Below are 24,719 nucleotides of genomic sequence, written 5' to 3' on the forward strand. Positions count from 1 at the left end.
GCCTACTCCTGTTCTTAATTCTTATGTTATTATGTTCTTGTATAAAAGAATTATGGTGAGGTAGGGAGCATTACTTAGTGTGGTGCCCCAGTGATCAGTTATGGTATAAGTAGTCTTTCTAATTTACATTAATGGCTTGGATTCAGAAACTTAGGGTTGAATATTAACTCTCAAAAACGAGTGAGTTGGGGTCATGTCAGAGGTTAAAATGCAAAAAATCTGAACGAGAACCAAACCTGCCTCAAAATTCCACACTTCCAGGCTTTAACGGAGGAGGTATGAGGCGTGGGTGATCAATCCGCTCGTGAGGCGGGCCAGTTATTTAAATATTATAATAAGGCTGTCTGCCTTGATTTTAACAGTGATTCTATTTTTAGCTCCTATCGGCCGGGTTTCCCAGGCCTCGGGAAACCAGGCAAGTGCAAGGAGACAAGGGGGGCTGAATCCATGAGGAACGTGCCTTCATAGCACTACTTGTGGGTTGGGAGGAGCAGGAGTGTTTCCTCCTGGCCCAACAAGCTATTAAATCGCCCCTCCCCCGCCCCAGCCCAGCTGATCTGTCTGTTCCCCTCCACCATCGGACCTCCGGATCACCATTTGACCACCCCCCCCCCCCATCAACCACCATCACCTTGTCTAATCGCCCCCCCCCCCAACTAGACTTAATGATTTCCTCGGCTGTGGCCTTGTGCTGCAGGCTTCTCGCCCTACAGGCCGTCAGCCCATCAATTAAGCCTCCAGCTTGTCAATTTAAAAAAAAGAGGGAGGCGGACTTGCATTTATATAGCGCCTTTCACGACCACCGGACCTCTCAAAGCGCTTTACAGCCAGTGAAGTACTTTTGGAGTATAGTCACTGTTGTAATGTGAGAAACGCAGCAGCCAATTTGCGCACAGCAAGCTCCCAACAGACAGCAACATGATAATGACCAGATGATCTGTTTTTGTTATGTTGATTGAGGGATAAATATTGATCAGGACACCTGATAACTCCCCTGCTCGTCTTTGAAATAGTGCATTGGGATCTTTTATGTCCACCTGAGAGAGCAGACGGGACCTTGGTTTAACGTCTCATCCGAAAGGCGGCACCTCCCACAGTGCAGCATCCCCTCAGCACTGCACTGGAGTGTCAGCCTGGAACTTTGTGCTCAAGTCCCTGGAGTGGGACTTGAACCCACAACCTTCTGACTCGGAGGCGACAGTGCTACCCACTCACTAAGCCTCCAGCTTGTCAATCAGGCTGCTTGTCGATGGGAAACTGACAGAATTTCTCTTACAGAAGGCTTGCAGGGTATTTCTCCTAACAGCAGCCCCTTCCCCCGTCCCCCCCACCCCCCGAGCTAAAATCCAGGCCTCAGTGTAACTTTGTTAAATTTGCAGATAATACCAAATCAGCAAGGCCCGTGAAATTGGAGGTAACAGAACAGAAATTACAAAATGATTTTGACAAATTACATGTGGGAAGAAAAATGGCAGATGAAATTTGCTAAATATTGAAAGGAGAAATGAAGTGTTGAAATAACTGTGGGTGAGGCTGAAGGAGACCCAGATGTTTCAGGCGACTCGGAGCTAAACATCTTCAAGCAATGCAGAACAACAAACAACGAATCCAATTCAACATTGAACTCCATAGCCAAAACAGTAAAAATATAACGACAGTTCTGATCACCAAGAAACAAGGGAGTCATTCTAATTTAGGTCAGCAAGGACAGGGGTGATGGGCGAGCTGAATACGACGAGATGAAGCTTACAAAGGATGGTGGATGGGAGCCTGGCCAGGAGTGCATTGGAATAGTCAAGTCTGGAGATCACAAAGGCATAGATGAGGATTTCAGCAGTCGATGTGCTGAGATGGGGTGAGGCAGATGATGTTATGGAGGTAGAAGTTGGCAGTTTCTGTGATAAAGTAGGAGGTCAAATCGGATGCCGAGATTGTGAACAGCCTGCTTCAGCCTGAGACAGTAGTCGAGGAGGGGGATGTCATCGGTACAGCGGTTATGGAGTTTTTGCGGGAGCTGAAGGCAATGCTTTTGATCTAAGTGTTTAACTAGAGTAAATTGTCGCTCATCCAAGACTGGATGTCAGAAAAGCAGTCTGACAACGCAGGCAGTGGAGGGGTTGAGCGAGATGGTGAAGGAGTACAACTGGGTGTCCTTAGCGTACATGTGGAAGTTGACCTCATGTCTTCGAATTATGTCGACGAGGGGCAGAATGTAAATGAACATGACTTTAGAGGTAACAGAACCGGAATGAGAAGAGTTTACGAGGTTAACATGGGCCCAAATGTTCTGCTTCATCATAATTGAGTGATGTCTTATGATTTTGCAAACAAAATATACAAAGAAGCAAGTTAAAACAGCAAATTAAAATAACAAATGCAATAGTTAACTGTCACCAGCATATTATAATGTTTTCTGAGATCATCATTTTAAATAGTTTTGAAATATTATCCTCTCCAGATTGCTTTTAGCTGAGTTTTGATTAATTAAAATATATTCTCATGGAGTCAGTGATTACTGTAGTGCCTTGGACATGTTGTTTCCAACTGAACTAGAGATAAGCAAACTCAGTCTGTCATGTCAGAGGTGTGAATGTTATTCAATACTTGCTTCCCGAGCAGTGTACCCTGTAATCAAGCCAATTTTGCTTCCAGACAAGATTTGTGTTACTTGCCTTTCCAAACACATATTGCAAAGACAAAGAGATCCTTTCCAGAAAGTAGTTAACAAAGTACAGTTTATATAGCTACAATACTCGGCCTAACGACAAATTTGTATAAAGGATACATAAAAGTTATAATTTGGATCAGGATAGATCTCTTATTTACCTTCAAAACACTGCCCTTCTTAAAAATAAACTGGACTGAATGGGAAATGGTCCATTTGAATTTCTTGGTTTAGGTACGTGTCTATCCACATTCCACTCTTCATTGGTAACCTGATACTCTTTTAGGGCTCAATTTTCCCCAGTATTTGCGCTGTTTTTTTTTTGGAGCAGGCTGCTTTTTCTGGCCTAACTTAAAAATCCCCAGTTTCCCCAATCAATTTGCACCAGTGCAACTCAGTTAGTTACGAATTTTTTAAGTCTGTTTTTTTTTCAGCCAAAGGGGGCGTAACCAGCCACCTACGCCACTTCTGGCCAATTAGGGAAGTTTGGCCAGCTGAGAGTTACTCCAGTTCTGATTAGGCCAGCGTATGTGGCCTGTCCTGAAAAACCTTCCCCAGTGTTAAGGAAAATGGCGCAGGAAAAGGAAAGTTGCCCGGACACAGAGAATTTAAAAACACATAGCAGCAACTTACCTCCAACCCTGTCCAGTCCCATTCTCGGTCCCCGGTTCACACACACAGTCCGATCCCATTCTAGACAGAGAGAAATAGAGAGCGAGAGAGTCCACACACACAGTCCGGTCCCATTCTAGACAGAGAGAGAGAGAGCGAGAGGGTCCACACACACAGTCCGGTCCCATTCTAGGCAGAGAGAGAGCGAGCGAGAGGGTCCACACACACAGTCCGGTCCCATTCTCGGTCCCCGGTTCTCACACACAGTCCGATCCCATTCTGGACAGAGAGAGAGAGAGCGAGAGGGTCCACACACACAGTCCGGTCCCATTCTCGGTCCCCGGTTCTCACACACAGTCCGGTCCCATTCTCGGTCCCCGGTTCTCACACACAGTCCGATCCCATTCTAGACAGAGAGAGAGACGAACTGGCGACCAAGAAGACTAGCCAGCTTTTGGGCGGGGTTGGTGCTATATATATATATCTCTCCCTGTCTGTAGAATAACTCCACGAGGCCTAGTGCTGTGCTTGAACTCTGTGACCTTAGTCTCTTTATTGTAACTGCAGAGTGCCTTCACCGTGTGGTGACCAGCCTTTTATACAGCTCCTGCCTGGGCCTCCCACAGTTGCACCCTCTAGTGGTACCAGCATAGTATATACACACAGTATACATATATGACATTTTTCAATTCTTTTAAAATGGTAGGAGGTGGCTGTATGCTTCACTTTGCAGCCTCAGCTTGCATTGTGTCCCTGGTTACCGTGGCAGCCTGATCTTTTTGGCGCAGATCAAGGCTCCACCCCCAAAACTAAAGGTCGGGTTAGGCCACGCCAAAATGAAGAGATCCAACGGGCAAACTTCCAACACTTTTTTGGCATACTTGGGGCCCCCCAAAAATCGGCCGTAACTCTTCAAGTACGCCAAAAAAATGCTTTGGGGAAAATTGAGCCCTTGTAATCTTATCCTGTGTTTTTTTACCCTCTAATCCTCTTTCAATAAAAAAAACTGATACAGTGGAAGCCTCTTAATAGAACATGTGATGGCGAGAATAGTTCTTTTGTCTAATTGTAACTTTTAACAAGAAATGAAGTGGCAAAGGATGTAATACAACTGCCAACAAATTTCATGCTAACTTACTGTCAAGCAGTATATGCTAGTCTCGATGCTTAGGCCACTGTGGGTGATATTTACACCAGTTAATAAATTCCAGCTTCTCCGCTTTCTATTGTCTTTCTATTACTCATGGTCTACAGGGCTGTAGTAATACCCGCCCTCCTGTACGGATCTGAGGTATGGACAATGTATAAAAGGCACCTCAAGTCGCTGGAGATATATCACCAACGATGTCTCCGCAAGATCCTGCAAATCCCCTGGGGAGGACAGACGCACCAACATCAGTGTCCTTGTCCAGGCTAACATCCCCAGTATTGAAGCACTGACCACACTTGATCAGCTTCGCTGGACAGGCCACATAGTTCGCATGTCAGATACGAGACTCCCGAAGCAAATGCTTTATGCTTTATGCGGTGCTCCTTCATGGTAAACAAGCCAAAGGTGGGCAGCGGAAATGTTACAAGGAAAGCCTCCCTGGTAAATTGCGACATCACCACTGACACCCGGGAGACCCTGGCCGAAGACCGCCCGAGGTAGAGAAAGTGCATCCGGGAGGGCGTTGAGCTCTTCGAGTCTCAACGCAAAGAGCGTGAAGAGATCAGGCGCAGGCAGCAGAAGGAGCGCGCGGCAAACCAGCCCCACCCAACCCTTCCCTCGACGAATGACTGTCCCACCTGTAACAGGGTCTGTGGCTCTCGTATTGGACTGTTCAGCCATCAAAGAACTCACTTTGGGAGTGGAAACAAGTCTTCCTCGATTCCGAGTGACTGCCTATGATGATGATGATGATGCTGATTCCTGCACTTTTTATTAAAAAAAAAGTTATTTGGAAATAAGTATTGAAAAGGACACTGTATTAAACAACTTAATAGGACCAAGAATATAAAATTAATCAGATTCAGTTGGTATGCATACCAAAATATTGAAGGAAGTTGGGGAAGAGAATTGTGGGGCTAATAACCATAATTTTCAAAAACTCTTTGGGAATGGGGATTGTATACAAGGCTTACACACAAGGGAATATTAGCAAAGATGAGAGCACATGGAATTAGAGGTAACTTTAGGACATGGTTTGAAAATTGGTTGGGAGGTAGGAGTCACAGAGTAGGGATAAAGTGAGTGCCCTCTGACTGGCAAAATGTCACATGGTGGTCCCAGGGATTTATACTGGGGCCTCAGCTTTTCATCACAAAAAGCAATAACTTGGATGAGGACAAGAGAATCGCACATTCAAGTTCGCAGATGATACTAAGTATAAGAGGGATAGTATTTTGTGGAGATGGGAGCTGGGAGTTACAAAAGGATATGATATCATCATCATAGGCAGTCCTTCGAACGAGGATGACTTGCTTCCACATAGGTTCACAGATGTTTCAATGAAGGACCCGATATTCCAATCCTGAACTCAAATTGAAGGGGTGCAAGATGCCTGTGCGTGGATTTTTTTAAACGTGTGGTGACCGTCGCACATCAGCCACCACACGGGTTTGACAGAGCTAGGTCTTGGTCCACTGGAAAGGATTAATCAGGACGACTGGAGACCTGCTCTGCTGCACGGACCAAGTGCACACACATATTGCAGTGTGGGCTGGCCCGTGCTGCCCCAGGGCCCCGTACCCTCATTCACTGCACCTCAGCCACAATCTGTCGCCGCTCCTCCACCACAAACATTCATCGCACCTCATATTCCTCATGTACTGATCTATTATCCCCTACGCCAATCACAGCAGCAAACCCCCGCGCCCGCTCACAGGGTCAAAGATTTACGCCCGTTGAACAATAAATATTTAAAACCCCTAAAACCCCTCCACTTCCCTCCCATTTTAAGCCTATCCATAAAACCTGCCTCTGACAAAACTTTTGCTCATCCTTCCTAATATCTTTATTGGCTCAACATCTATTTTTGTCGGCCTCCGAAGCAAGTTATTCACTAAGCAGGACACAAACAACCTTCCGGATATAAAAGGGGTCAGAGGGTCTGGTAAGGAGGAGGAACTGAGGGAAATCCTTATTCGTCGGGAAATTGTGTTGGGGAAATTGATGGGATTGAAGGCCGATAAATCCCCAGGGCCTGATGGACTGCATCCCAGAGTACTTAAGGAGGTGGCCTTGGAAATAGCGGATGTATTGACAGTCATTTTCCAACATTCCATTGACTCTGGATCAGTTCCTATCGAGTGGAGGGTAGCCAATGGAACCCCACTTTTTTAAAAAAGGAGGGAGAGAGAAAACAGGGAATTATCGACCGGTCAGCCTGACATCGGTAGTGGGTAAAATGATGGAATCAATTATTAAGGATGTCATAGCAGCGCATTTGGAAAGAGGTGACATGATAGGTCCAAGTCAGCATGGATTTGTGAAAGGGAAATCATGCTTGACAAATCTTCTGGAATTTTTTGAAGATGTTTCCAGTAGAGTGGACAAGGGAGAACCAGTTGATGTGGTATATTTGGACTTTCAGAAGGCTTTCGACAAGATCCCACACAAGAGATTAATGTGCAAAGTTAAAGCACATGGGATTGGGGGTAGTGTGCTGACATGGATTGAGAACTGGTTGTCAGACAGGAAGCAAAGAGTAGGAGTAAATGGGTACTTTTCAGAATGGCAGGCAGTGACTAGTGGGGTACCGCAAGGTTCTGTGCTGGGGCCCCAGCTGTTTACACTGTACATTAATGATTTAGACGAGGGGATTAAATGTAGTATCTCCAAATTTGCGGATGACACTAAGTTGGGTGGCAGTGTGAGCTGCGAGGAGGATGCTATGAGGCTGCAGAGTGACTTGGATAGGTTAGGTGAGTGAGCAAATGCATGGCAGATGAAGTATAATGTGGATAAATGTGAGGTTATCCACTTTGGTGGTAAAAACAGAGAGACAGACTATTATCTGAATGGTGACAGATTAGGAAAAGGGGAGGTGCAACGAGACCTGGGTGTCATGGTACATCAGTCATTGAAGGTTGGCATGCAGGTGCAGCAGGCGGTTAAGAAAGCAAATGGCATGTGGCCTTCATAGCGAGGGGATTTGAGTACAGGGGCAGGGAGGTGTTGCTACAGTTGTACAGGGCCTTGGTGAGGCCACAGCTCGAGTATTGTGTACAGTTTTGGTCTTCTAACTTGAGGAAGGACATTCTTGCTATTGAGGGAGTGCAGCGAAGGTTCACCAGACTGATTCCCGGGATGGCGGGACTGACCTATCAAGAAAGACTGGATCAACTGGGCTTGTATTCACTGGAGTTCAGAAGAATGAGAGGGGACCTCATAGAAATGTTTAAAATTCTGATGGGTTCAGACAGGTTAATGCAGGAAGAATGTTCCCAATGTTGGGGAAGTCCAGAACCAGGGCTCACAGTCTAAGGATAAGAGGTAAGCCATTTAGGACCGAGATGAGGAGAAACTTCTTCACCCAGAGAGTGGTGAACCTGTGGAATTCTCTACCACAGAAAGTTGTTGAGGCCAATTCACTAAATATATTCAAAAAGGAGTTAGATGAAGTCCTTACTATTTGGGGGATCAAGGGGTATGGCGAGAAAGCAGGAATGGGGTACTGAAGTTGCATGTTCAGCCATGAACTCATTGAATGGCGGTGCAGGCTAGAAGGGCCGAATGGCCAACACCTGCACCTATTTTCTATGTTTCTATATACTTTTGTAAGTATGGAAACCAAAACTGCATGCAGTATTCCAGGTGTGGCCTCTCAAATACATTGTATAACTGTAGCAAGACTTCCCTGCTTTTATACTCCATCCCCTTTGCAATACAGGCCAAGATTCCATTGGCCTTCCTGATCACTTTCTGTACCTGCATACTATCCTTTTGTGTTTCATGCACAAGTACCCCCAGGTCCCGCTGTACTGCAACACTTTGCAATCTTTCTCCATTTAAATAATAACTTGTTCTTTGATTTTTTTTCAGTGAAAATGCATGACCTCACACTTTCCAACATTATACTCCATCTGCCAAATTTTTGCCCTCATTTAATCTGTCTATGTCCTTTTGCAGATTTTTTGTGTCCTCTTCACACATTGCTTTTCCTCCCATATTCATATCGTTAGCAAACTTGGCTACGTTACACTCAGTCCTTTCTACTAAGTCGTTAATATAGATTGCAAATAGTTGGGGTCCCAGCACTGATCCCTGCAGCACCCCACTAGTTACTGATTGCCAACCCGAGAATGAACCAAATCTCTGTTTTCTGTTAGTTAGCCAATCCTCTATCCATGCTAATATATTATCCCCAACCCCGTGAACTTTTATCTTATGCAGTAACCTTTTATGTGGCACCTTGTCAAATGCCTTCTGGAAGTCCAAATACACCACATCCACTGGTTCCCCTTTATCCACCCTCTTCGTTACATCTTCAAAGAACTCCAGCAAATTTGTCAAGCATGACGTCCCCTTCATATATCCATGCTGACTCTGCCTGACCGAATTTTGCTATTCCAAATGTCCTGCTACTGCTTCTTTAATAATGGACTCCAACATTTTCCCAACCACAGATGTTAGGCTAACTGGTCTATAGTTTCCTGCTTTTTGTCTGCCTCCTTTTTTTAAATAGGGACGTTACATTTGCAGTTTTCCAATCTGCTGGGAGTAGATACAGTGGGCCCAAATTTCCCCAACCCCTTTTTCTGGCGCACTCACCCAAGATGTGCCGACTTTGTGCACTCCAAACGGCGCCAAAAAAGGCACTCACGATTCTGGCCGCTCTGCTGTGTGTCCCCGGTCCTGGCACGGTGTTTCCCGTGGAGTGGGGGGGAGGGGGGGGGGTGCGGAGCTACAGCCCTGCGCCAAAAACAGTGCCGGCAGCTGCGCGCAGTAGCTCCTCGCCCTCCCAGCGCGTCCTGCAGGCTGTGAGCTGGACCCCATGCTCGAAACCCCTATCCCCGGGCAGAAGGGGCGACCCGATAATCTTTAGTACAGATACTGCTGCTGAGGTGCTTCCGCTAAAGTGACTTCAGTCTCATTTTAATGAAGTGGGAAGTTATGCCTGAAACTTGAACAGGGCTGGAACAGAATATCAACGCCTCAAGGCTTTGTTCGTTCTGCTTCGCTTGGAAATTGAAAAATTTTATGCACCAGAGAAAACCAATGGAACTTTCTTCAGTCATTTCAGAGCCTCACTGGAAAGTTCACCCAAATCGATACAGGGGCAGCAAAGCTAACGATTAGTGAAAGCACCCCTGGCAGTGTGTTGTTTCAAGGTCAAAGGAGATCACAGACTTTATTACAAAAGATGCACACTCCCCATCTGTGATTGAGGTCCAGGGATTTTGAGGACTGGTACTAGGTTACAACTAATTCGTCCCTCGGAGAGAAGTCCGGTCCCTCGGAGAGAAGTCCGGTCCCTCGGAGAGAAGTCCGGTCCCTCGGAGAGAAGTCCGGTCCCTCGGAGAGAAGTCCAGTCGCTCGGAGAGAAGTCCAGTCCCTCTGGGGGTCAAGTTAGGAAAGTAGGACTTAAGTTTTACTTTTTTATTTATTTTTTATTTATTATTGATGGTTTTTATGCTCCTTTAATGTTGTTGTGAAGGTGTTTAGTGCTTTGCAAGGTCCTCTGCTTCCCTCCCCAACCCCCCTTATCTCAGGCTACCTGCGCTGATTTCTTAACTCTCCGCAAAGGTTTTCTGGCCTAAGTTAGTTTGGAGCCAACTATTCCAGACTGGCTTAAATGGCCAAAACAGGCATAGGTGGCTGGTAACGCCCCCTTTTGAACAAAACTAAACTAAACTTTAAAAAAAATCCTAACTAGCTCACTTACACTGGCTCAAATTAAATGTGCAAAATTTGCGACTTTTAATATATTCCAGAAAAATCACATTGCTCCAAAAAAAAACTGAGCAACTCCTGGCAAAATTTGGGCCCGGTCAGTGAAACGATTTCCTCCAATTGGGGGAATCCAGAACAAAAGGGCACAAGTTTAACATTGGAGCTAAGCCATTCAGGAACGGTTGTGAAAATCTGGAATTCTCTCCCCCAGAAGGCTGTGGATCCTGAGTCATTTGAAATGTTTTAGACTGAGATCGACAGGTTTTTATTGGGAAAGGGCATCAAGGATATGGACCAATGGTAGGTAAATGGAGTTGAGGTACAGATCCTCCTGTGCACTACTGCATATCGCTGCCCTCATTGGTGCTGTCTCATCTACAAAAGGATCTAACACCTGTTCCGCAAAAGCAAAATACTGCAAATCCAAAATAAAAACAGAAACAGAAAAGGTTGATGACCTTTCAGATGTTTCTCTCTCCGCAGTTGCTGCCTGACCTGCTGAGTGTTGTCGGTATTTTCTGTTTTTATTTCAACTTCTATTCAGTGTCATTAATGTGACATTGTGGATATATACTAATCAATTAGTGCAGTTTCCAGCTGGCAATTTACAGGGATCAAGTGTCTCATTTCTGCCGTTTAGGAGCTAACTTTTAATTATTGGAGCTGTGTAGTTACTGCGTCTTGAAATTTGTGCTGTTTCTGGCTGGCGGTACTTAAAAGCAATTGCCACTGAAAATTTATTTTAAATGACTTAACTGCTTTACATGGGGATATCGTCCCTCAGTATCTGAGCAAATATTCACTTTGTACATAGAAACACTATTGATTTGGTGCACATTACAATCGATGTGCCTTAGACTGTTTTGGCTGCCAGCTCTTGAGTTAATTCATGATGGAAAAAATAGAACATTTTCCCTCTCTGCACAAGAACTCTGCGGCCACAATTGCCCTCCACCTGAAACGGGGCGCACCTCCAGATTGTTAAGTGCTCCGCCTGGGCGGACAATCCGGGGAAATCCAGCTCTCTGTTTTTTTTGGAGCGGGGCGCATGTGGTGTGGTCAGGGGGGTGCGGAAGTACGGGCGGGTCGGTACGGCCATCGCGCCGAGTCAACAGCGCTGCTCTCATCAGTCATCAGTTAAAGTGGCTGCTGTGAACTCATAAGAACATAAGAATTAGGAACAGGAGTAAGCCATCTAGCCCCTCGAGCCTGCTCCACCATTCAACAAGATCATGGCTGATCTGGCCATGGACTCAGCTCCACTTACCCGCCCGCTCCCCGTAACCCTTAATTCCCTTATTGGTTAAAAATCTATCTATCTGTGACTTGAATACATTCAATGAGCTAGCCTCAACTGCTTCCTTGGGCAGAGAATTCCACAGATTCACAACCCTCTGGGAGAAGAAATTCCTTCTCAACTCGGTTTTAAATTGGCTCCCCCGTATTTTGAGGCTGTGCCCCCTCGTTCTAGTCTCCCTGACCAGTGGAAACAACCTCTCTGCTTTGATCTTGTCTATCCCTTTCATTATTTTAAATGTTTCTATAAGATCACCCCTCATCCTTCTGAACTCCAACAAGTAAAGACCCAGTCTACTCAATCTATCATCATAAGGTAACCCCCTCATCTCCGGAATCAGCCGAGTGAATCGTCTCTGTACCCCCTCAAAAGCCAGTATATCCTTCCTTAAGTAAGGTGACCAAAACTGCACGCAGTACTCCAGGTGCAGCCTCACTAATAACCCTATACAGTTGCAGAAAGACCTCCCTGCTTTTGTACTCCATCCCTCTTGCAATGAAGGCCAACATTCCATTCGCCTTCCTGATTACCTGCTGCACTTGCAAACTAACTTTTTGGGATTGGGCACCGGAGGGACTGGAGTGCATCATCACGCCCGGCAACCAAATTTTAATTTGATTTTACGTTTTAAAGTTTAATTTGTTTTAATTGCCGGTGCTTTTAGTGTCCCCCTCCCCTTTTATAGGGGGCACTGGAAAAAATGTGATTTTAGCGCCCAGAAAAAAACAAACAAAAGAAAAACACAAAAAAAACACAAAAAAAAAGAAAAAAAAGGGCCTTGTAAATGTCTGCTGTATCATCCAGGGCGGGTGGCACGGTTTAATGTTTTTTGTTTTGCAGATAAACTCCAAAAAGAGTTTCATGCACAAGGACCCCCAGGTCCCTCTGCACCGCAGCATGTTGTAATTTCTTCCCATTCAAATAATAATCCTTTTTACTGTTTTTTTTTTCCAAGGTGGATGACCTCACATTTTCCGACATTGTATTCCATCTGCCAAACCTTAGCCCATTCGCTTAACCTATCTAAATCTCTTTGCAGCCTTTCTGTGTCCTCTACACAAGCCACTTTCCCACTAATCTTTGTGTCATCTGCAAATTTTGTTACACTACACTCTGTCCCCTCTTCCAGGTCATATATGTATATTGTAAACAGTTGTGGTCCCAGCACCGATCCCTGTGGCACACCACTAACCACCGATTTCCAACCCGAAAAGGACCCGTTTATCCCGACTCTCTGCTTTCTGTTAGCCACTACTCACTTTAGTGACAAACACTGGGCCACCAGGGAGAGTTTTGGCCGGCCCAGCGGCTCGGTACCCAAGGTGGCAGTCGGCCGACAATTAAAACAAAATGGCGGCCGCGGCACTTCACTCTCCCCTTTTAAGGGAGGACGTGCCGCCCAGCCACAAGATGCTTCCTGCTGGGGAAAGCTGTCAGTGGCACTGACCGGCAGGCGATCTGTTCCCGCCGGGCAATTTCCCACGCGGGGCGGAAAGGGGTTCACCGCCGGTCAGTAAGGGCTCAAAGAGCTGGAAACACGGGCAGAGCGGGGACATTCTCCGCCGGGAAAATCCACGAGGACAATTTTCAAAATGGCGTTCCCTCCATACCAACCAAGAGGTCGGCCATGGCCATATAGAAATGGGCAATTTTGGCCCCTTTAAATCTAGTTGAAATAATTCCGACAAATATATATAAGATTGTAATACAAGCCTCAGTAAACACGAACGCACTTGTTCCATAGATTTTCAGGTACTGATGTTAAATCTGTAACTGAGGTAACCTTTGCTCCAGTACATAATTGTAGGTTTCAGGAACAATTAACACTTGTATTCTGTCGAAACAGAAACGCTTATTTTTCTCACGGGAATTAAATGATGCTTTCTTAGTCCAATTTGTGATTTAAGTGTTTCACTGAAAAGAACAGGAGCTGTTTGTCATTTCTCTAAATGACAAGTTCTTTAAACCTGTGCTATTGCACTTGCACTGGGAAGCATGTTAAAATGTTTTTTGCTTTTTTATGCCTAGATTTGATTCTTCATTTTTTGTTGCTTTTAATGTTGCATCTTCCTTTAATGTGTTCTGCTCAGAATGTTGCTTCTATTCTTAAAATTTGTTAGTATTCTGCACTACAACGACAACAACTTGTATTTATATAGCGCCTTTATCATAGTGAAACGTTCCAAGGTGCTTCACAGGACTATTATGCGCTAAAAATTTGACACCGAGCTGTTTAAGTAGAAATTAGTGCAGGTGATCAAAAGCTTGGTCCATGAGGTATGTGTTAAGTAGTGTCTTGAACGAGCAAAGAGAGGCGGAGAGGTTTAGGCAGGGAGGTCCAGAACTTGGGGCCAAGGCAAAAGAAGGCCGGCCACCGATGGTTATCATCAGGGATACACAGGGGGGCAGAATTAGAAGAGTGCCAACATCTCGAGGGATTGTGGTGCTGGAGGAGATTAGAGATAGGGAGGGGCGAGGCCATGGAGGAATTTGAAAATAAGGATGAAAATTTCAAAATCGAGGCGTTACTTAACCGGAAGCCAATGTAGGCCAGCGAGCACAGGGGGTAATGGGTGAGCGGGACTTGGTGCGAGTTAGGACACAGACAGTGGAGTTTTGGATCACCTCTAATTCACGTAGGGTAGAATAAGAAGTATATTTCTTTCAGCTGACATGGGGTGGAAATTCGGCTTTCTGCCGCTCCTCTTAGCACCCCGGCGGGGTGGCAAAGGCGGCAGAAAACACTTGCGCTCGAGCAGCCAGCTTCCAGAGCCCTGCCGGGACGTTCGGTGCCGTTATTGACGGGGCGCGGAGCATTACCACCCGGAAGTGGCGAGCCGGTTTGCAAGGCCCCTGGTTGCAACAAGGCTTGATTGTTGGTTCCCGCCCAACCTCTGGCGCTCAGTCGCGCACCTTGGTGGGAACGCCTGTGCAAGCAGGTGTTCTCAAACTGTAGCGGCCGCAGTGAGGTGAGTAATACGACCTCGGGTAAGTATGATTGTTTAAAAAAAAAATGTTTTTTGTGGTTTATGTTGTATTGGGAATGTTTCTCATGGGGGTTTTTTCAGGGGTTTTGTTTTGTTGCCCCAGACCTCTGTTATGGTGCCCCGAGGCCAGTTCTTTAGCTCGGGACTTTCTCTCTCGCTCCAAACTCTGGGCCCAGCTGATGAATTTTGCCGCGGCAGACGCAAGCCATTTGCCGGCACAAAATTTACTGTTTCACTCGGGTCACCGTCCAGATTCAGGCGTGACCGACTTTCTCCACACCAGGTTTGTTAAATGTAAGATCACCTTGGAGTGAAATATTTGTATAAATGCAGCATGATCTGGATCTGAATGGTGACAGATTAGGAAAAGGGGAGGTGCAACGAGACCTGGGTGTCATGGTACATCAGTCATTGAAGGTCGGCATGCAGGTACAGCAGGCGGTTAAGAAAGCAAATGGCATGTTGGCCTTCATAGCGAGGGAATTTGAGTACAGGGGCAGGGAGGTGTTGCTACAGTTGTACAGGGCCTTGGTGAGGCCACACCTGGAGTATTGTGTACAGTTTTGGTGGTCTAACTTGAGGAAGGACATTCTTGCTATTGAGGGAGTGCAGCGAAGGTTCACCAGACTGATTCCCGGGATGGTGGGACTGACATATCAAGAAAGACTGGATCAACTGGGCTTGTATTCACTGGAGTTCAGAAGAATGAGAAGGGATCTCATAGAAACGTTTAAAATTCTGATGGGTTTAGACAGGTTAGATGCAGGAAGAATGTTCCCAATGTTGGGGAAGTCCAGAACCCAGGGCTCACAGTCTAAGGAAAAGGGGTAAGCCATTTAGGACCGAGATGAGGAGAAACTTCTTCACCCAGAGAGTGGTGAACCTGTGGAATTCTCTACCACAGAAAGTTGTTGAGGCCAATTCACTAAATATATTCAAAAAGGAGTTAGATGTAGTCCTTACTACAAGGGGGATCAAGGGGTATGGCGAGAAAGCAGGAATGGGGTACTGAAGTTGCATGTTCAGCCATGAGCTCATTGAATGGTGGTGCAGGCTCGAAGGGCCGAATGGCCTACTCCTGCACCTATTTTCTACGTTTCTATGATGTGGACACACACATAATGTATTCCTTAGTGAAGGGTTCCTGAAAGTGCTTCCACCTTTAGCAGCTGGATTTGAATCCAGTTAAGATGGGTGGAAGGTTTTCCTCTTTAGCTGCTGAAGGCTCTAAATTAAATGATTTTCACCAATGTTAACCTGGGAGGAGCAAAGATTTGCCAGTGTTGATATCTCTCCTTTGCTCTCTGGTTTCTCTCTCTCTCTCTCTGTTTTTCTCTCTCTCTCTCTTTCTCTATTTCTCTTTCTCTCTCTGTTTTTCTCATTTTTCTTTGTCTCTCATAAGCACAAAAACGAACATAAAGAAATAAAGATTTGTGACGTCACACTTGCATTGCTGAAAAGTAGCTGAATGATTTTTATAAATGTCTTTTTTTTTTAATCCTTTTTTTTTTCTTTTTTCTTCCAGGCTACCCATACAGGCATGCGGGCATACATTTATAGTAAGAACGCTATTATTGGCTCACAGGCAGACCACACCGGCATGAGAACGTACTATTTCAGTGCAGATACACAGGAGGATATGAACGGCTGGATCAGGGCTATGAATCAAGCTGCCCTTATGCAAGCATACACTTTAAAGAGGTTATTCTGAATTTTTATTACATTCTAAACACTACTAATTTGTATGTATTAAAACCATAAAGCACCATTGTGTGTTGATTTTGGTTCCAGAGAAGATTATGTATCCTAACCTTTGGATGTGACATTAAACTGAGATCCTGTTTGCTTGTTTTGGTGATTCAGTTGGGCTTTGACGATTCCAAGCCAATATTCAAAGAAGAGCATGGAGTTTTGCTGGCCTGGCCAATATTCCATCAATAAACATCACCAAAACAGATTAATTGGTCACTTACCTCCATGCAGTTTGTGGGAATTTTTAGCCATAGAATGGCTGGTATGTTGATTACATAAGAGTCAGTACGATCCAAAAAAATACAAGATGTTTTGGGATAATAAGGTGCTTTCAATGATCCCATTGGAAAGTTTGATTGTCTGGAGGTTGAGTGAGGATAGGATTGGTTTTGGGCATGATGCCTTCTGCTGTTCTACTGTTGGCACCCACTGTCTACGCTCACACATGAGAAGTGGCCATTTCAGCACGGTACCAGAGGACACCATACTCCAACATGAGGTAGCAACAGCAAAGCAGAGGAGCACACAACTTATTTTAAGTGTTCAGTAATGAAGAAAAATACTGAAAATTTACCAGGAAATGTTATGCTTAATAGATAAGCAAGGGGCTATAGGAAAGGAGGAACTTTATACAATAATTTTCACTAAAAAAAAAAGTACTCTGTAAAATAATGGAACTAAAGGTGGACAAGTCTCCATGACTTGCATCCTAGGGTCTTAAAAGAGGTGGCTGCAGAGATAGTGGATGCATTGGTTGTAATCTACCAAAATTACTTGGAGTCTGGAGAGGTCCCAGCGGATTGGAAAACTGCAAATGTAATGCCCCTATTTAAAAAAGGAAGGAGACAGAAAGCGGGAAACTCTCGACCAGTTAGCCTAACATCTGTGATTGGGAAAATGCTGGGGTCCATTATTAAGCAAGCGGTAACTGGACATTTGGAAAATCATAATGCAGTTAAGCAGAGTCAGCATGGTTTTATGAAAGGGAATTCATGTTTGACAAATTTGCTGAAGTTCTTTGAGGATGTAATGAGCAGGGTAGATAAGGGGAAACCGGTAGATGTGGTATATTTGTATTTCCAGAAGGCATTCGATAAGGTGCCACATAAAAAGTTACTGCACAAGAAAAGAGCTCACAGGGTTGGGGGTAATATATTAGCATGGATAGAGGATTGGCTAACTAACAGAGAGTCAGGATAAATGGGTCATTTGCCGATTGGCAAACCGTAACTAGTGGGGTGCCACAGGGATCGGTGCTGGGGCCTCAACTATTTACAATCTATATTAATGACTTGGACCGAGTGTAATCTAACCAAATTTGCTGATGATACAAAGATGGGTGGGAAAGCAAGTTGTGAGGAGGATACAGAGAATCTGCAAAGCTATATGGACAGGCTAAGTGAGTGGGCTAACATTTAGCAGATGGAGTATAATGTGGGAAAGTGTGAGGTTATCAACTTTGGCAGGAAAAAATTTAAAAGCAAATCATTATTTAAAGGGGAGGTATTACAAAATGCTGTGGTACAGAGGGACCTGGGGGTCCTTGTGCATGAAACACACAAAGTTAGTATGCAGGTACAGCAAATAATCAGGAAGGCAAATGGAATGTTGGCCTCTATTCAAGGGGGATGGAGTATAAAAGCAGAGAAGTCCTGCTACAACTGTACAGGGTATTGGTGAGACCACATCTGGAGTACTGTGTACAGTTTTGGTCATCTTATTTAAGGAGTGATATATTGCATTGGAGGCAGTTCAGTGAAGGTTCACTAGGTTGATTCCTGAGATGAAGGGGTTGACTTATGAGGAGAGGTTGAGGCCTATATGCATTGGAGTTTAGAAGAATGAGAGGTGATCTTATTGAAACATATAAGATAATGAAGGGGCTCAACAAGGTAGATGAAAAGAGGATGTTTACACTCGTGGGGGAATCTAGAACTAGGGGGCATAATTTAAGAATAAGGGGCCGCCCATTTAGAACTGAGATGAGGAGGAATTTCTTCTGAGGGTCGTAAATCTGTGGAATTTTCTGTCCTAGAGAGCTGTGGAGGCTGGGTCATTGAATATATTTAAGGTGGAGATAGACAGATTTTTGAACGATAAGGGAGTGAAGGGTTATGGGGAGCGGGCAGCGAAGTGGAGCTGAATCCAAGATCAGACCAGCCATGATCTTATTAAATGGCGGAGCAGTCTCGAGGGGCCAAATGGCCTACTCCTGTTCCTATTTGTTATGTTCTGATGAAGGGTCTTCGACCTGAAACGTTAACTATGTTTCTCTCTCCACAGATGCTGCCTGACCCGCTGACATTGCCAGCATTTTCTGTGTTTATTTCAGATTCCAGCAGCTGCAGTATTTTGCTATTGTCTTGTGTTCTTATGTTCAAGTAGAATTCCCATTATTGGAATGAAAGGGAATTCTACATTGGAGTTCTGTGTTTGGACAGCTAATATGCATTTACTCAGATCCCACTGTGGTATAATATAAAACGGTTTGTGCTCAATTAGTGTACTTGTACTTTTTATAAAACGTCGTCATTCCTTACAAGTTGATGTTGTACAGTAGTAATAGTGCATTGAAGAAAGATTGGCAATATTATTGGATTGAGTATGTCATGTATCCTACCTGGTTACTGCTTGCACTATCACAAGGTGTGTCACCAGAATGCATCGAAGTGGGAGACTTGTAGGTTACCTGTACAGGTGTGCCTGGCCTAGTATGAAAGGCAGGCCACCAGGTGTGATCCTCACTCTGGAGTGATCAATAAAGGACTAAGGTCACTACAGTTCAAGTACAGCACTTTGCCTCGTGGAGTCATAATCAAAGCATCTAAAGATATAACGGAGTACTTGAGCTGTCCTGATGAGGGTTAAGGCACCAAAATTAACTGTTTCAAAGAGAATGGAACACCGAGACCGAGACTGATTGTCTCTGAAGGTCCTGTGTAAACTAACATTGGGCAGTCTCAACCTGATTCTAAGTGGATGTCAGCCCATTGCTCAAAACTCACCCATAACGTGGCAACTCAATTGGCAATTTTGGCAAACCCCAGAAATTGAGAGAATGAATGCAATGCAACAGGAATGCTCTTTTCTAGTCGCGGTTAACATATGCTGAGGCGCAATAAAAAGTACTTTGTTCTGTATTTAACCCATGCTATTCCAGACATGGCAATCTTTGAATACTGGATATCCAAAATGGAGATAAGTTCCCCACAACTAATATTTGTCGCTTAAATGAACACAAAATTCACCCACAACGTAAATTTAGGAAAAGAACTGTAGTTGGTCAGGTAGAATAGTGTTGGTGTACTTATACCACATCCCAATTATAGGAAATAGGAATTCTGCAAATCAATAAGCTCTCCCTATGAGAAATGGAGAGATTTTAGATTTCAAGCATCTGCAGTATTTTGTTTTTGTCAGAAATTGAGAGGGGATGAAGCATGTCCCGAAAGGAAACGAGGTTCAAAGAGCAAGTCAGCTGACACAGATACTGACATGCCTCCTAGCTGTAGCCTGAAAGCACAGTTTGCGAATGTAATTTACTTTAAATATCAGGTGCTCAAGTTTCACATATAGTAAACACTTTATGTTGGGAATCAAATTGTGAGGGAATTCCATGTTTAATTTATGAGCCAAATCCCACTGATTTGTCATGGATTTGAATGGAGAACCAAGTGTAGATAAAGAATTAATGGGATGTTCTTGGCATCTGTTAGATGTATTTCCTCAGCCTGTGCTTAGGATGTAAGGGTAGGGTTAGTTAAATGTTTTTATCAGTTTGCAGCTGAAAATATGAATGAATTTTAAAAAGCTGTAGCATTGAGAATGGGAGCTAAATGGAACTTAGGAAATTAATTCTGCCACAATGATTTATATGTATGATGTGAATGTCACTTTGAGAATTTGTTAGGTGACGTATACTGGACAAAGTACTTGCATGATAAATTGATGCTAGCTTTTAGGGTACACCATATAACGACCGCTGAAAATTCAATTTAAAAATGCAGTATTGTCTTCTGTGGATTATTGTCCTGTGTAGAGATGTTTGACTGTTGTTTTAATGCAGCTGGAGGTTTAAGCAATATTTGTCTGTTATTTTCGGAAGATTGATAAGCTTTCAAAATAATTTTTATAGGAAATTTATATTCAGGTCAAGTGGGCAAATTCATTTTATGTGGTTTTCCATTTAATCATGTGTTGCTCTAGGCTGCATCCACATTCATAAATACATTAATAAAAGTGGAATTAGGCTGGACAGCTCGTTGTTAGTCGGCACGGACTCGATGAGTGGGAAGGGCCTCCTTCCATGCTGTAAATTTCTATGATTCTATGAAAACAAGAAAAAATTAGATATTTTAACTTAATGTCTTTTAATTAATGGTACCTGTAATAAAAGAATTAGAAGTCTTTCAATGAAAGTGAACTGTTGGTGTGTGATTGTATGTATATAAAGCCTAAAAACTAAGCTTCCTGATAGTTCAGTAATTAGCTGAAGCATGCAAAGTAAGAAAATCCACAGTTTGATCTCTGGTTAGCAAGGGTAACACCAGGAGTTCTATAGTTGGTCTCTGTGCTCTTGGGAGGATCATCTAAGGGTCTTTGATCATGATCATTGCTCAGTCACGGCTGCTATCAGCTGAAGACAGGATTAGAATTGACTGTGATGCATCTGCAGATGAATAGCCTACTGACACTGTCAGGGCCAATGCATGCAGAATGGTCACCTGGGTGAAATATGGAAATTTGACCATGGAGTTCCAGCCTAATAGCGATAGTGGAGAAAAAGGGAATAAAATAAACAGATATTTTGAAAATATGTCATCCAAGATCAAGACATTGATAGAGATTGTCATGTATCTTACATTATTATATATAACTGTATCCTAACATGCTATACATGACTGTAATAAGATATGACCTGTAACCACCAGCATACCTTGCCACCAGGGGTGCACTTGCAAGAGACAGGTATATAAGGGCAGGTCTCAGGCAAGTGCAGCATTCCAGAGCTGTAAAATAAAGGTGCAGGTCCAGAGTGACCTTGACTTCACTACATGCCTCGTGTGAATCTGTACTGAGGGGACAGGACTTTAAAGATTAAAAGCCTTTTGTAAAAAAAGAGTATATTGGGGTAGGTTATAAAACCCTGAATGTTGTGGATTTAGTTTATTGATCCAGATGATGGCATGGTCGTGCTTGGAGTGTTTATTGGGTTGGGATGGGGGAGTGTTAATTGCTGTGACACAAGCTTGTTCTACAATGTTTATTTAACCTGTTTTTTTAAACTGCCACTCGTGGCATAATAATGTTTAAAGATTTTCAATATTTATGAAACTTCAATAATGTATTTTTCTGCCATTTTTTTCCCCTTCCTTCTCTCTCGACTGTCTTCACCTGGCATGAGCCTGGAAGTGAGGAGCAGTAAGAACTGAGTCTCGACCTCCTATATCCTGGCATCATCACCTTTAGAATAGAGGTGACTGGGTAGTGATCGGAAGTGGTTGCTTCCCTGTTCCTCCTCCTTTCCTAGCCTCCCCTCCCCAAATCTGTGTTGCTGAAGCTATTTTGCAGTTCTACCACTAATGTTTCAGCACACATATGACATCTGCTCTGCATGGTTCCACACCACACCATGTAATACATCTACTCACTGAGCTACACACGGGCAGGGGAGCAGACGTGATACGTAATGATGAATTATTTCTAGTTCTATCATCTATTTCGAGTAATATCCCTGTAAAATTTACAGTTGTACAAATCTGAAGATTAATTCTAACATCATCACAATAATTGGCAGCCAATGACGCATTAGTTAGCGCACAAGAATTAGCTTGCAACTGGGGTAGAATAAACACATTCAATTCCACCTCCACCCACAACAAAAATAATTACTGTCTAATTAAGGCTTTAATCCCCAAAAATCAGAGGGAGGATTATTCCTCTTTCGTGTCTAGACCAAAATTGCAAACGTTCATATCAAGAATCTGCTGACAATTTTGCTACGAATGGCAAACAGTGACAATCTCCAGCAAACCCTCCCCCGCCCCCGCTGCAAAATCCAGAGAGGTTTTAGGAGAGAAATGTGTATACTTGTTTCAATTACCTTGGTATTGGAACATTGTGGTGCACAGAGAATGTCAGAGAACTGTTTCAACTACTTTTTCTAGCTATCAATGGCACCAACTCTGACAAACAGTTGCATTATGAATTGAACATACATTTATTGCTGGGTCATACTTCAATGAAGCATTTACAAAAATACATGATAAATATCTGAAAAACTGAAACAAGTATTGCGAAAGGGCCAGAGAATGGGACGAAGTGGACAGTGATTTCAGAGAGCAAAGGGTGAATTGGTTTCCTTCTATGTTGTAAAATACTATCTGAGGAGCACTATGGAAGTGCAAGGTAGTTTTTGAGCAATTTTCTGTGTGCTTGTATTGAAAGCATGTTTTTTTTTCTGTTGCAGAGAGCCAGATAGGCCTCGCCTTGCTCAGAGCAACCACATCAACTCGTACAAGGGCTTTACCAAGGCAGAAGTCCTTCAGAGCAGAGAGCATGCTGGGAAAATAGATGACAAGTTTGGGTTTGAGAAACATGAAGACATGAGGAAAGAGAGGGATGAAGAAGAGAGATATGGCTTCCAAAAGGATCCAATGGAAATACAGGCCAGAAAAGGGAGCAAGAACAAGGTGCAAGCAAGTCCCACAGAGAACGACAACATGTTTACAGAGCAGCATCCTTTGTCTCGGCCACAGCCCTTACAACGTAATGGGACACTTCAGCTGTCAACAGGAAGTGCCACTCTGGTAGACCAGAATGGTGTTAATGTTTATCGGAGAGGCTTTGTGCCGCGAACTGGCACAGAGAAGAATGTTCAGCGGAAAAGTTCCATGGTACAAGTAGAACACTGGGTGAAAGCACACAAAGGAGACAGCAAAAGGTCAGAATACATTTTAATTAATTTATGGCCGACATTCATTGCTTGAACATCAAACCATAACAGAAACGAAAACCAGTTCTAATCTGATGCATTGAGCCAATTGCTTAGTTGACAAGTGCTTCTATTTAATGACCATTCTTTTTAAGCTTTAAAATTATTACTGTCATCAGTAATTAAGGTCTTCATTGAGAATATTTACAGCTCAGCATACTGTAATTTTTGGCAATATATTCAGAAATGGTAGAAATTCTGCACACTGTTGCATTTTTTGTACAAGCTACATCTTTATTGCTTTATGATCAGGAGGACTGGTTGGTAGTTTTTGCAAAAAAACAGATGGCATCACAGAATATACTCCACAAAAACCCAATAAAAATCCCATCTGATCGAAGAAGTCAATTCAATTACTGGGATCTGATTATAAATAGCAGCCCTGTTATATACTGATTTACCATTTTCAATAAGAAATGGACAGAATTGCAGAATACGATTCCTTAAAGCACAACTCAACCCCTAAACCCAATTCCGAAAAATGGAAGTGAAATTTTTTTTTGGTTAAATCAACCAGTGACACAAAAAAAATGACTCGCCGGAAATCTGTCGGGTTACTGTACTCTGAGACTTGGAACTGAGTCGTGCCACAGATTTAGGGGACGGGCAACTGCTCCCCATTGTTGATATCTGAGATGGGTTTGTCGTGCCTGCTGGTCTAACTACATGGATTAGAATTTCCTATTTTCTGGGAGTCCTGCCTGAAACTATTGGTTTCATCATCATAGGCAGTCCCTCGGAATCGAGGAAGACTTGCTTCCACTCTTAAAATGAGTTCTTAGGTGGCTGTACAGTCCAATACGAGAACCACAGTCTCTGTCACAGGTAGGACAGAAAGTTGTTGAGGGTAAGGATGGGTGGGACTGTTTTGCCGCACGCTCTTTCTGCTGCCTGCGCTTGATTTCTGCATGCACTCGGGGATGAGACTCGAGGTGTTCAGCGTCCTCCAAGATGCACTTCCTCCACTTAGAGCGGTCTTTGGCCACGGTCTCCCAGGTGTCGGTGGGGATGTTGAACTTTATCAGGGAGGCTTTGAGGGTGTCCTTGTAATGTTTCCGCTGCCCACCTTTGGCTCGTTTGCTGTGAAGGAGTTCCGAGTAGAGCGCTTGCTTTGGGAGTCTCGTGTCTGGCATGCAAACTATGTGGCCCTGCCCAGCGGAGCTGGTCGAGTGTGGTCAGTACTTCAATGCTGGGGATGTTGGCCTGGTCGAGGACGCTAATGTTGGTGCATCTGTCCTCCCAGGGGATTTGTAGGATCTTGCGGCGACATCGTTAGTATTTCTCCAGTGATTTGAGGTGTCTACTGTGCATGGTCGATGTTTCTGAGCCATACAGAAGGACGGGTATTACTACAGCCCTGTCGTCCATGAGCTTTGTGGCAGTTTTGAGGGCCTGGTTTTCAAACACTCTTTTCCTTCGGTGCACTGGAAGCTGCACTGGATGCGGTGTTGGATCTCATCGTCAATGCCTGCTCTTGTTGATAGGAGGCTGCCGAGATATGGGAAATGGTTCACGTTGTCTAGGGCCGCGCCGTG

General features: G+C 44.0%; 1 protein-coding gene across 4 annotated transcripts in view; it reads left to right on the forward strand.

Annotated features, from left to right (window-relative positions):
* The window catches only part of plekha7b (pleckstrin homology domain containing, family A member 7b), a 612,799-nt gene that overhangs the window by 461,834 nt on the left and 126,246 nt on the right, over nucleotides 1–24,719 (forward strand). For all 4 annotated transcript variants that reach the window (XM_070899897.1, XM_070899898.1, XM_070899899.1 and 1 more), the window contains 2 exons: nucleotides 15,964–16,139; nucleotides 22,660–23,133. In XM_070899897.1, coding sequence (XP_070755998.1) covers nucleotides 15,964–16,139; nucleotides 22,660–23,133 — 650 coding nt within the window. The remainder of the gene's footprint in view (nucleotides 1–15,963; nucleotides 16,140–22,659; nucleotides 23,134–24,719) is intronic.

The sequence above is a fragment of the Pristiophorus japonicus genome, chromosome 14 (assembly GCF_044704955.1).
Source record: "Pristiophorus japonicus isolate sPriJap1 chromosome 14, sPriJap1.hap1, whole genome shotgun sequence".
In the NCBI taxonomy this organism is placed as follows: Eukaryota; Metazoa; Chordata; class Chondrichthyes; family Pristiophoridae; genus Pristiophorus; species Pristiophorus japonicus.